Here is a 13,857-nt window from a genome sequence, read left to right on the forward strand (position 1 = left end):
CTATTATGTTCTGCTCATAAAAATAAGCATTAAAAAATGTTTGACCCGATATGAATTGAGCATGGAAAGGGTTAAGGTGGGCCCACACCTTGAAAGATTTGTTGAGCTTGTCATAATGTAGATTGAAGTGAAATAGAGCCCCTTGATGGTTATTACCTTCTCAATTGAACATTCATCATTTCAATAGTAACCAATCAATTTTATTCATTATAATTAAATCAGTGTTGGGATAATTAACTACTACATATTTGTAAAGGACATCTTTACAAGTTTCTAGTGGGGTTGCTCACTTTGCTGTGACTCCCACTCATGCAAAGGGAAAAGATTCTCCCTTTTTCTCCAGGGTTGCCAAAGCAACTTTCTGTTGAGATTGGCATGTCATGGTCATGCGTCTTCAGTGGCAATTCACAAGACAATGATAAATACCCTGTGACAAGCAACTTGTGCCGATCTGTCTGTTGGTACATCGAAGGGAATTGCTAAGTCTCTTAAGTAAGGAGGATGACACAGTCATTTATAAAACTATTGTCAGCCAACTGCTTGCTTTTTTTTATGATTCACTTTTCAGTCCTCTCCAGCTACAACCTGATGGGAAACTTCAGTAGTAAAGAAGATGAACAAATGAGCAATAGCTAGGATTTCTAGCATGAGTACCATAGACCCACCTTGAGGTTCACTAATTTGTACAACTTCTGTAATCCAGACACGTCTGCCAAGAATTTTTTTCACTCGACTGCGGATGTTTCTTCCTTACTCAAATTTCGTTTTGGCTTTTGCTATTGCATAAGTCATGTTCTATCTTTTGTATCACATTTTCCCAATATAGATATGGTGTCCACTGTGGTTTTTGGGCTACTGTGAAAGTGGAAACAATGAATGCAATTAGTCAGGAATGTCACAGTTTTGATCAAAAGAACTTTTCTTTCTTCATTTCCTCTGCTGTACAGTTAAAACTTTAGTATTTTAGAACTTGTACAGCGCTGTTATTTTCAGTGATTGTGTGTAAATGTCAAGTGATGTGACATGTATAAGCTTCCAATGGCAACATAATGCTTTGAATATGTGAGAAAGTTGAACTTATGAACCAAACTAGAATGCAGAAAACCAGTGCAAATGTTGTGTGATGAATATGGAATTGGAAAATCCACCATTTATGATCTTCACAAACAAAAAATATATATTTTCCAGTTTTTTCCGGAACCATGCAATACCTATACAAAATATGTTTAAAGAATGCTAGTAGAAAGATTCTTTTACTCTAACTATTATGTAATTCAGAAATTATGGTTTACAATTAAATTAATTATAATTACTTTATTAATTTTTTAAAAGTAAAATATAAATCAAACTGATCAAAGAGGTATACTACTGCTTTAAATATGGAAACTTAAAAAAAATTGGATCAATAGTCGGGAAAATTCCTTAATTCAGAATTGCATAGATCCCTAGGAGTCTGGATCAGAGAGGTTCTACTGTAGTTTTATACTTTTGCAACACATACCTCCATGCAGCACTTGTTCAAAGAATTAAGGCATGTCATGGTCTTGTTAGAAATATGATTTCAACTATGTAAATTCATCTCTAAATATTTCTTAATGTAAAATGAACACCACACTCAAGATATTTTACAATAACATATTTCCATAGTTTATTTAAAATTTGTATAATTATTAACGATTCAATAAAACTTTCTGTAATATGCACATATAGGTAACAAATGTATTAAAAATTAACAAAACAGCTGGTAGGAATTTTTCAACTGATTGTAACATTTATTCTGTGCCAAGCATTGCTCAGAACTCCCCTCAAATTCCATATGGGTGGACATGTTTCCGGTTGGACATTATAAGATGAATCCACAGCCTTGCATATTATTTCAACCTTAGATCCCTTCCTTTGTTTGTTTTGTGGGATGGGTACTTTAACCTAAATGGAAAATTTCATACAAAATTACTCCAATGTGATTGACAAGGAAAAAAAAATGTACAGAATGTTAAATATTTTTTAAAATAGAATATATGCACTAATAAATATTTGCATCTAACTGGCTGCCCAAGAAGAAAAATTACATTCACTTACAGACCATAACGTCCAAGACCAAGTTCTGTACAAAGGGCTAGGATCTTGCTGGAGTTCGGCATTGTGCCAAGTCTTTCCGCCATCAACTGAGATATCAACCCTGACTATTTTTCTCCCACCACCACTCCAAGCATATCCTGCTGCTGGAATATGATTATCTTGTAACTTTACAGCATCTCCTTCACTTGGCTTGCAAACTGTAGAATTCACTGGCAATTCCTGTATTGCAGGAGCTGTTGTGAAATCCACATTTTCCCACGTTGTGCTAGGCGAAAATCCTGTATAGAATATATAAATTCTATTTTATAGTACAGAGATGATAGCCAATGTCTACAGTCTGGACACTTTACAAGATGGCTAACACAAGAGATCCACAGACATGTGAGGTGACTGGCCATTTTGAAAAGTACCCAGACATGGACCATGATGAAAATACACATATTTTAAAACTAATTCATGCTTTTTAATGACTTTGGAAAAAAAAAAAACCCCTCACCCTTATAATCATTTCTTTGCCAATGGCTTGTGCTTTCGTCTTCACTTAATATGACTCTGCTCAGCCACTTGACATTTCTAGCACCAACAACGCCTGGAACAATTACACGTACAGGATATCCGTGGTCTTTTGGCAATGGCTGACCATTCATTTCATATGCCAAGAGAACATCACAATTAGGGTTGAAGCCCTGAAAAAGCAAAGGAAGTTTAGAAAAAAGCCCTAACATATTTTTAAAGTGAGAAAAATTACAAATGTCATTAAATCAATCTAGTTCATACTGATGGGCAGCTCAAGTTTCCACACCAAGCTTGCTTGGATGTAAAGCTTCACGTGCTGCCCCTAAATAATATCCTGGCAGAAAGCTGATAAAATTTTAGCCTATGGAACACTGGGATAAACCAGATTTTTATTTTAGTACGAGCTGGAATATCAGTATTAACAGAGCAAATTGTACGTGACCATATGTTTTACTTTTAGGTTCAGAATTATTTTACAGCTTTTAATCATGCCAGATAACTCAATCCACTTTACAGCTCTAACTGATGATCCATCACTTATCTTGTAAAGAGCAAGTATAAAAAGGCTACTTTTATTAAATTTATCTCAAAGGCATTTCTGGTGTTCCAGAGATAGAGTGAGAAACAGAATTTTTCCTTTGCTTGTGTTCAACTGTTTTGCAAAAATTAATGGGTGGAGGCACCAAAATACACACTGCTCCTTGCGACAGAGTATATTAGAATCCAGAATATCCGGCCTAATGTGGCGGAAGGGCGGGCCGGATAACAGAAAAGCAGATAGGCTAGAGTTCTACATAAGCTCATTTTCTTCCCACCACCATGCCATAAAAAAAAACCCCACCATTTTAATAGCAAAAATCACTCCCATTCAAATTCTGTATATTCTTAAAAAAATTACTACAGAAAAAGGAAGTCCAAGAATATAAATATTGTTACAAAAATTAAATAATTTATGAAAGCTCTTTTTCACATATTAATATTCATCTTATGCAAAAATGAAAATTAATGCACTCCTCTGTAAATATCGCCAAACCAGCAACAAATTTAGCAAAGTTTGGAGACAGCTCCAGTGATTAAGTGACATCATGGGCCAAGACACTGGGCTGGATAGTTAAGATTCTACTGTACATTCTTGTTTCTGGTATTACAGTCCCAGGCCCCGTCTGTTCCTTCAAGTTTCTCAACATTGTTGTCAACTTATGGCTCAAAAGCTCTATGTTGCAATTGGTACAGCTTGATGCCATAATTTGTAAAAATTTTGTTGACTAAGCTGCTGCTATTTATAACCTGCCACTCAGGTGCACCCTCGCTTAAGGGGCCTCTGCATACTGATTGGAAGACAAATTACAAGTACATATTTCTTCAAATTTTAGATCATTACTATTTTGGCTATTTACAGTAAGGACCATCTAATCACAAACTATCTTTACAAAACAGTGTAATTTAAGATAAAACAGCTTGAATGTATGACTAACATATTCACTTTTGATTAAAAATAAATTTACTTTCGATGCAGGGATAGAAGCCCCATAAGGTGCATTTGAAGGATCGGTGTCAAGTCCTTCAAACTGGATATGCTGAACCCTTGGGTCATTTAGATCTGCTCCAACAAACTTGAGAACATCCACTAGTTTCACGCCGCTCCATTCAGCATTGCTTATAGCTGCTGATCCCCAATTCAAGCCTTTCACTTCTTTCACCTTGATTTTTTGAAGGAGAGAAAAAAAAGAATTATAGATGACATAAGTGTGAGAACCTCGTAAGTCAGTTTGCTTTAATTTTTCAGGAGAAGCAAAAAACATGCAGGCTACTACAACTACTGGTATAAACTACAATAAAATCACGTTATAACAGACTAATTAGGGGCTGAAGGTGGTCCGTTATAATGAAAATCTGGTGTATAACAAATAATTCTTATGGGGGTGTAATGCTAAAGGGTGTATATCAATGAAATTACAGTAGTTAGCTGTAAAGAGTGTTTATTCAACATAGGTTGAATTGAAAAAAAGTATGTATACACTGTATTCATCTTAATTTTTCTAGCTGGCAAGCAATATGGCCGTTGTTATGTGTGCTGAAGAACGAATTTATATCTTGATAGCGCTTCAAAGCTCACTTACAATATTTATGTAGGGTGTATAATATGTGCTTCTCTCTATTCCACTGAAAGAAATTTACTCCATAATGAATAGATAAAAATTCACTGAGGAAACAGTGATTGAAATGGAGAGTTTTTCTAAATTTCAAACAACAGTCTCATAAGCAATACAGGGATGGGTGTAAAAGTCGCAAAAAGATTGGATCGAGAAGTGCAAACATCAATATTTCTGTAGATTTTCATCTGTATGTTACGGGTGAATTTCTTTTTGTATAATAGAGAATAATGCAAGCTCTACAAATTAGGAGCCCTTACAAATTTAAGTTTTTATGTTCCCTTGATTAATATTTTAAATGTTGCTGTTTTTATTTTGCATCTCATCAGGTGCAGTCATTTTAATATATATTGTTATCTAAGTTTCATAACACTTTAGCCCCTCTACTTATGAGTTATTTCAGATCTATGTTAATAAAAAAAACACAAGTTTTTAATGTAAATAATTAAATACTCCTATACATCCCTTCTTCAGTAAATAAAAATAAAACAGAGTTAAGAGGAGGAATGAGCTTATGCAGAAAAAAAGTGAAGTATTACCTTGTTTAATTCTGACCTTCTGTTCCCAGCACACTGGATAGTAGAAGTGATTGTATGCTTCTTAAACTTGCTCTTCAAGTCATTCAAAGTCAGAGACACAGGCTTTTTGATTCCGATTCCATCAATTTCAAGCTCATAGACTTTTGGGTCGACTTCAGGCACTGGCAGGTGATTTCTCACAAAAAATATTTCACTGAAACGGAATGTTATTACAGTGAAAACAATGTGATGTATGGATGTTTAGATATCTCTGTTATTCACACACAAAAATACAGGTAATGAATAACATAATCTTGTCTTCATTTCAAAAGAGATTTACATACATATTATACTAATTTTGTACCATTTCATAAACCCAATCTGTCATTTTTACAGCACTAATCTATTTCAGAATATAATTTGGGCCACGTGTGTACTTGAATTAATTACAATGATCTTCAAGTAAATGACTCTACATACTTTGGCGTTATGAAGTTTTCTACTAAAAGCTCTGGAGGTGGCTCTGCATTGAAAGGTTTTACAGATCTTGGCTGCAATATTGGATGCCGTCTGGGATCAGCAGCGAAAGGATCATCTGCATTTTCAATAGATAAACCTCTGTCTTCCAGTTTCAGATTTCCAATGCGGTATTCTTCCAACATACTCAAGACCTAAGTGTGTCAAGACCTGAGTGTCATATCAATTCATACCATACACAAGCAAGAAAATGGATGAATTGACAATTCATATACCTGAATGTAATAAGACTTAGGTGAGCATAATTAGCGAATATAGACCAACAGGCATGACTGCCCAGAGAGGCCATCTTGAGATTGTTTGCACTCTTCTCCAAAGGAATGTATGGTCCCATAGAGCATTAGTGAATATACTGATCAGGATGATATAACAGATGCTAAGTAATGTGTCATCATTGAGACCATAAAATGCAAATGTATTAAGCAGGAAAACTTCTTGGAATAGAAAATGTTCCTATAAGTGGGCAAAAATAGAGACTCCGGAAATGAATACCTTTTAATTAGAAAATATATACAAATTTGGGGGTGGGAGCACACAGTATGCTTGTTACACATTGTGTTTGAGTGATTTACTGAGCTTCTATGTAATGCTATGAGACAAGTGATGCATTGACCCCGTCTATGTATTCATCTCATTTTGGTGTATCAAAGAGATTCGGATCACACGTTCTAAATCTCATAAGGTGAAAAGATGTTTGATCGCAACTGGTTGGTGTATGTGTAGAAGAAAAAAAGGCAAAATATTCTTTCATGACCCAATTACATTGGGCGAACATACTAGCTACACACTTGTGGTTTTACTCACTGCTACTAAAGTCACACTGTTATTTTTCAAATTTGTCACTTGCTCTGCTAATGCGAGTAAAGTTGAACAGGCTACTTTTTTACTACTTGCTGACATTTTTGTTATTTTGGGGTGCAATATGGGTAAAGCTACTTTTGTTTCTACTCACTTTGGCTCACATTAAAACAGAAAGATGACAATAAAAAAAGAAGGGAAAAATAAATGAGATGATCTGGTTTGTGAGTTTATTAGCCATATGCAATTTTGAAATTCCTTAGCTAGATGACACTGGTTCACTTGCCAACTACTTTACTCACTGAAGAATAGCTAGTAAACTTGCCCAATGTAATTGAGCCTTTAGAAACCCAGAGCATATCAAGTGTGGACCTGTTACATAACTAGGACTGTAACAGACCAACTTTTGAAAAGGATCTACTGTGATAGTATAGTACACACATGGTGATTCATATAGAACCGGCTCCACAGAATAAGGTGTATTACAAAAGCTACTATATAAATATAATTATATACTTAATATACAACTGACCTTGAATTGTGAGTTGTACATTTCAGTAAGTTCTTACCATTCACAGTTATAAGAGCAGGTATTGAAAGTGGACGACGTTTTCTTGAAGGTATGCAGTCACTTTTCATATTCTCCGTAACGTGTTGCAGTGTTCCTTTGGTGATTAACATATCCCGAAGGGTGGAACCATGGTAATGTGCAGCATTATGCGCTCTTCAACTTATCACCATATGTGCTACATTTGTTTAAGCTGTCCTCAAATTATCCACCCATTTGACTCCACCAAAGCCCACAGATTAATGTGACCTAATGTTAAAGGTTATATGCATCAACCACAGAATTATTAGCAAATTCATTGGGCTGGTTCTATACGAATTACCCTATATACTATGGTGAATTAGAATATTCGCTACTTATGTAGCTTATTAGCTGCATGGCAGTTCAGTGGTTAGGGAGCAGATCTGGGTTCGAATCCCGGTTAGGGCAAGGACGTATAGTAACACTAATAAATTCCCTGGACGGATCTTACTGATCTCTTAGGATTACATGAGAATCCCGTTATTATTATAATTATTATTATTTGTTTGGATTGAAAAACTTGATTTATTATTCTTCTCTGGCTTCACTCAGAGCACAGTGCCTACATAATTTACTTTTAGAGAAGGCCTTCCTCAATTTCCATTGAAATAACCAGCATACATGTTTGTAAAAAGCTTTTATGACTAGCCTCTTTAGACAATAGAGACAATGACTCACATAGGATAATAAGCTATTGTAAAGAGGACCAGTGTTGGTAACTGACACACAAACATCACAATGAATCGAACAAAATTGAATCAGAAATGATCACATGCATAAATTAATGGCCATAACCAGCTTTACCTTCGGATCTTTGTGAATGGCAAAAAGCTCCCAGAATGGTTCTAAGGCACCCCCTGCAGCCATCAGGATCTTATCACCACCCGGATGCTTCTTCAAGAAATCTGTGATATCATACACACCACATTTGAAAGTGACCCACACTCTTTTCTTTGCATCATCATGAACAGACACATCATCTGCGGTATATGTAGGCAGTCCAGGTATTTCTTTACCAGCATCTAAGGTAAACGAAAAAAATTTACGCATTTCATGAAGGAATGCAATTTTTTAAAATTATTCAATTCAAATACAGTCAAACTTAGTTGCGATCAAATAGATTCCATAAAATTTGATAGTTATAACAAAGGTTGAAATTTTGAAGTGAAAAAAAATCAAATGCTGTGCGTGAATTTATTTCATTATGGTAAGTGTGAACAAATTTGATCGATAAAAATACTGGAAATTGGGATAATGAATAGGAGACAATGCTGATTGTCACCAAAAATGCTACTAATTATTTAAATAACATCAAATATTGCTTATAAGTAACTCTTGGTGATAAATGCAGTGCTACACCAAGTAAGTCTGCAGTGATTTAAAATGTATTTTATAAAAAAAAATTGAATATGATAAATATGTGGGATATTTATATTTATGGTCACATTCGTTATAACACAATCTGTAAATTATCAAATAGATTTCATCCCTGATTCCAGTGAAGGTTATGAATTAAATGAAGGTTATTTGGAAAAATCGGGGGAAAACAGGACATTTCTATAAAATAAAAAGTCTGAGTTCAAAATTATTAGAAAATATGGGGATATCCCATATGCAAGTCATATCAATGAGCACATTAAAGTGGCAGATAAGTAAAAACACTTTTTTTTCAATATTCAGTAATAGCAACATTGACATTATTGGACCAGACACAGCTCACATCACACCTTCAATAGGAGATATCAAAGCATTTCAGGAATAAACAACTGAAAAACTCCAGATTAAATACTTACCCAATGGGGACATGCTTTTAATTTCAGAAATTTCTTGAGAAAATTTCATAAATACGGAAGCAAAAGAAACGGAAATGAAAGAAAATAGGGGCCACTCAAAAAATGAGATCAGAAGTTTTTCAGAGTAAGAATGTAAACTTGCCTGATCAGCCTCAGAAAAATCACTAGGTCCGGGGTGGGGACATGATGTTCTTAAGATGGACCTGGTTGCATCTAGATCATGTGTATTATAGGTGTGACTGCAAATGGAGGAGCTTCTCACTCACAGAATAGGAAGAATAAAGAAATGCAGAACTTTTTAAATTACAAATGAATGAATATTAAACAGATTTTAAGGAGTCTTTTATGAAAAAGGGGAAAACTATCCTGGATGGAAGAGAGTCTAATTATGAAGAAATAGTTTGATTGTTTCCCAGCATGCGGCTCAACCTCATCATTTCTCAGAATCCCAGAAAATGTGTAGGAATGGAGCATGAATTCACAAAATATTCATCCATAGTCATCCTCTAAGACTCAGTGTACTGTAAATGTACATCCTCTTTTGTTACATCTCACACACAACGCATCACAAAAACCAGACTGGAATCCACACAAAGGAAGAAAAGATCAGAAAAACTATAAATCTATCTCCCCTCCATTACATTGATGTAGAATAATTTACAACTTCCATTTTTGGTGCATTTCCAGAGAAACACAAAATGTATTTTGTTGAAAGAAGTCAGAGGAATTCAAAAAATCGAGAGGTTAATATACGAGGTTAATATCGAGAGGTGGAAATAACTCACCTTGTGCAATCTTGTTTTCTTCACAACATGACTGAGTCTTATACAGGCTCCACAGAAGAGCACCAGATGCGAGAAGACTAGCATATAATATGACTGGTTTAGTTGCAGACTTTGACGCATTACCAGAAAATCTGATTCCAGTGTGAATAGCATGTTTAGGAGTGTATTGTTTTTGTATATCAAAGACAGTTGAGTTCGATGCAAAGAGCAACAACCTAGAAATTAAAAAAAATTTAAGAGATGCATTTTAATTTAACAGCAGATACAGAAACAAAAGTGTAGGCCTATTTCGCATAGATCATTAAACACCCAAAATGCTTTTTTGAGAATGGGGAAAGTAATTACCTATTTGGATAACCGGAACCCCTGGTTCTCACATGATGGATATAACTTAAATTCGAGAGCAAAGGCCTACAACAGATTTTCGATGAAGCAATCATGTTTCTTCATCGGATCATTCTAAGGAAGCTTTGTATGAAGAGAAAGATGAACAAAGAAAAATGAGCAAGTAAACAAGAACCAAATTGCTATATAATGCAAAGATTAAGAAATGTTCAATATGAAGAATGGGCAGTTGCTAATATAATTTCCACTTAACTGCATTAAATAATGAAGTTCTTTTTGTAATCTTTACTGCCTGGCAATTGAGTGGTCAGGTGGCTAGTTTCCTGGCTGCAGGTCTGGGTTAGAATCCTGGTTCGGGCATGGATATTATGGATGCTTACTAACAATAACAAATTCATTCGACAGATCATACAGATCTTAACATGTAGGGGAAGTAGCCTAAATTGGACCACTCTGCACATTTTTCTAAATTACTGTCATACTATTTGTCAAAAAATCACCAAACTGAGTTGGATGTTAGGTACTATATTTATATTTAAAAATACGGCTATTAATACTGTATATCTGATTTCATATTTGAACAGTATCATGAAAACCAAAAGAGTCAAATTTAACTTTATATATTTCTTTATGTACACAAAGAAATTATTATTTGGACGTAAAAGGGGGTGACCGCATCTGTTGAGCGAAGGTTAAGAGGGTCACCTACTGCATTTTACAAAGGCTCCGGTAACCCAGGTTGATAAGATACTCACCTGTAGTGCCAGAGGCTGTACTGAAGCGTAGCAAGTTAGGCATCCAATTGGACCTAGAGAAATCTTTCCTTAGGCAGAGGAACAACAGATGACGGCATGACCGTAGAAAAAGATTGCTCTGCTACACAGTCCCCCACAGAGCGGTTAACTTATCAACTTTTTAGCCAGATATGTAAAAGAGGCAAAATGTCAAACACTGCAGTTTGGGATCGATAATAAACCAATATAATTAATCTTGTTCCAATTGCCCTCATGCGCAGAAAATTACCATGGTGCAAAAAAAAGATCAATGATATAAGTTGATCACAAATCATAAACTGTATGATGTGTGCTGGATCGTTTTAGCTAACAGTACGAAAGCCTGGATAACCGAGATGGAACATCTCGATCTCCGCTTGGTTATCCAGGCTTTCATACTTCATATGAACAGTGGAGAGTAACATTGCTTCTCTCTCTCTACAGCTTACAGTGTTTGTTGCTGTTTCTAAACAGCAGCATTTAACATTATTTCACATGTCTCGTTGAGGTTGGTGCCCTAAACTCTCAATGAGGGACTTTAAACAGTAACAATGTGTTCTGTTGTATATATACATTGTATATATGCACATACATTGAGTACATGTTTTTGCCCCCCCCCCCTCGGAAAAAGTTGAAATGATGGCCCTGCCTCAGAACTTCTTTCCGATATAGTAGGTGAATATTTTATAGGCTTGGGTATCATGATTTCCACATAGTATGTCAAAGCTAGGTTCAGGAAGGCTAATTCAATTGATCGTAATCAGCAGATCTGGACGAATCCCAGGTACCTGGTCACCATGGCGACTGCAAAATTAGTATTGGTCCCTAAATTTTTCTTTGAGTAGTTACTAAATTGCAGGCTGAGAGCAGCACAAAACGTTTGGAATGAAAGGCAACATATCCCCCAACATGAAGAAGGGTCACTATAACCCAAAAAGTCAAAAGCAGCATTATTCTGCACTTTTTCTTTCGGGTAAAATTTTTTTTCGCACCTAGATTTTTTTGCAATTTGCCCAGCCCTGGTAATCAGTTAGATATCCTGCCATTCCCATGGGTTTTAAAGTAATCACACGTTAAGAATTCCTCTACATAAGTGGTTCCCAATATGCGGTTGAATTGTACAGGGGAGAGGGGGGGGGGTATGCAAGTGTTCCACATTTTTCAAGGTGATGTGCATACACATTATACACATCTCTAGGGGGTATGCAACACACATCTCTTATGCATATCTGCGTTGGGGGGACAGAGCTCCTACACATTTCCAGAGATTCAACTAAAAGTTCAAGAACAGCTAGCTTGACAACAGTGATTTTTCAACTAGCCCCTACCTGAGTACCCTTCATCAAACACTGTAGGTACCAACAATATGTCATTGTTACTTACATACATTAATGCTATTTTAAAGGGTTTTTTTTTTCGGACACACAACTTTCAGACCAATCTTTGAATGACTACTTTTTGAAATGAACTGTTTTACAGGATTGGTAGTTAGTGAGCCTCACTGCCACATTTAAAAGCACTCCCCATTCACGATTGATTAATGTACATCTTCGAACTGACATCACATCACATACTTAAAATATATAATTTTTTTTTATTTTGAAGTCTTCGAAATCGGTGGATCTCGGCTATTAAAATAATACAAGATTCATCAAAAGACTGGTCATTTGTGGAGATGAAGATTAAAAGGAAGAAAATTCATCACTGCCCCCACGGGGACTCAAACCCCGGTCTCTCGCTTGCCGGACGAGTGCTCTAGCATCTAAGCTATGGAAGCAGATAGAATATTTCAACCTTGGAGAATATATATATGTTGAAAGGCATCGTACATGGACGGCGTCTACAATCAACTAATAGCTCGTGAATGACAAAGGCCAACCAGATGGCCATATGCATATAGAAACCTCCTCTCCACTTGTCAATACAAGATTCATCGAAAGACTGGTTATTTGTGGAGATGAAGATTACAAGGAAGAAAATTCATCACTCCCCCCCCCCCCCCCAACGGGGACTCGAACCCCGGTCTCTCGCTTGCCGGACGATTGCAAAGAGACCGGGGTTCGAGTCCCCGTGGGGTCAGTGATGAATTTTCTTTCTTGTAATCTTCATCTCCACAAATAACCAGCCTTTCAATGAATGAAGTGGAGAGGACGTTTCTATATGTATTAAAATAAAGTAAGAATGCATGTTACTTATTTTGTGAGTTATATTGCACATAATACAATTATTTCTATTTATATTAATATATTGTGCATAGAATATAAAAAAGAAATTAATCACTGCGACAAAGTTATATAGACACTATTAATAAATTTTCATATTAAATTATATATATATATTGAATTATAATATTATAATTTACTAGTTTTATTGAATTTTTGCAATACACGAAATTATTTACCACAAACAAAAAAATGTAAACAAACATTCATCGTGCACCGCATTCCACAATGTTTTTGTCTTTTAGGACTTGAAAGCTGCTATTTGCAACAGCGATACATTGTAAATAAAAGCGAGCAAAAAAAAAAAAAAAAAGAAACATCCGATCATGCAGAGGCAGGATAAAATTAATATGACCATATAATTCGCATTTTACGGGACATTCTCCAAATTTTGATCATCCCGATTTTTCAAATATAAAATTGGCTTTTTTTTCGAACCTTTAAAAAAAGCTTATTTAAATTCGTGATCTTGAGTGAATACTGTGAATTTACAGAATGATTCTACTGCGAGACGGCATGCACGGTTTTAATACTGATGTACGGGATGGTCAAAAAATGATTAGTAAATAGCGAAAGTGAAAGAATAAAAAACGGTTGTAAACAAAAGTGTGTGATTTGTTGCACATTTTCATGAAAAAAATGTTATTTTTTAAACCAATTAACATTTTTTTCCATGAAAATGTATAACTTCAAAATGAGTGAATTTCGCCAAAAGATAGCACTGCACGCCGGTAACTTCGATATTCTCA

At 35.4% G+C, this 13,857-nt stretch overlaps 1 protein-coding gene across 2 annotated transcripts; it reads right to left on the reverse strand.

Annotated features, from left to right (window-relative positions):
* Positions 1 to 1,621: 1,621 nt before the first annotated feature.
* shop (sulfite oxidase) lies at positions 1,622 to 13,375 on the reverse strand. Of its 2 annotated transcripts, none has more exons than XM_089240130.1 (10): positions 13,288 to 13,375; positions 10,114 to 10,236; positions 9,769 to 9,983; positions 7,995 to 8,212; positions 5,747 to 5,937; positions 5,288 to 5,480; positions 4,101 to 4,295; positions 2,576 to 2,765; positions 2,080 to 2,357; positions 1,622 to 1,926 (listed from the first exon to the last, which is right to left on the reverse strand). In XM_089240130.1, exons 2-10 carry the CDS (start codon positions 10,206 to 10,208, stop codon positions 1,756 to 1,758), a joined length of 1,746 nt encoding a protein of 581 aa, XP_089096256.1. In that variant the 5' UTR covers positions 10,209 to 10,236; positions 13,288 to 13,375; the 3' UTR covers positions 1,622 to 1,755. The 2 variants fall into 2 exon arrangements, with proteins under 2 accessions (XP_089096256.1, XP_089096255.1); XM_089240129.1 differs by having other exon boundaries at positions 13,249 to 13,308.
* Positions 13,376 to 13,857: the final 482 nt, after the last annotated feature.

The sequence above is a fragment of the Pholcus phalangioides genome, unplaced genomic scaffold (assembly GCF_987345545.1).
Source record: "Pholcus phalangioides strain wild (caught in Gottingen) unplaced genomic scaffold, Ppha-v1.0 ptg000012l_1, whole genome shotgun sequence".
NCBI lineage: Eukaryota > Metazoa > Arthropoda > Arachnida > Araneae > Pholcidae > Pholcus > Pholcus phalangioides.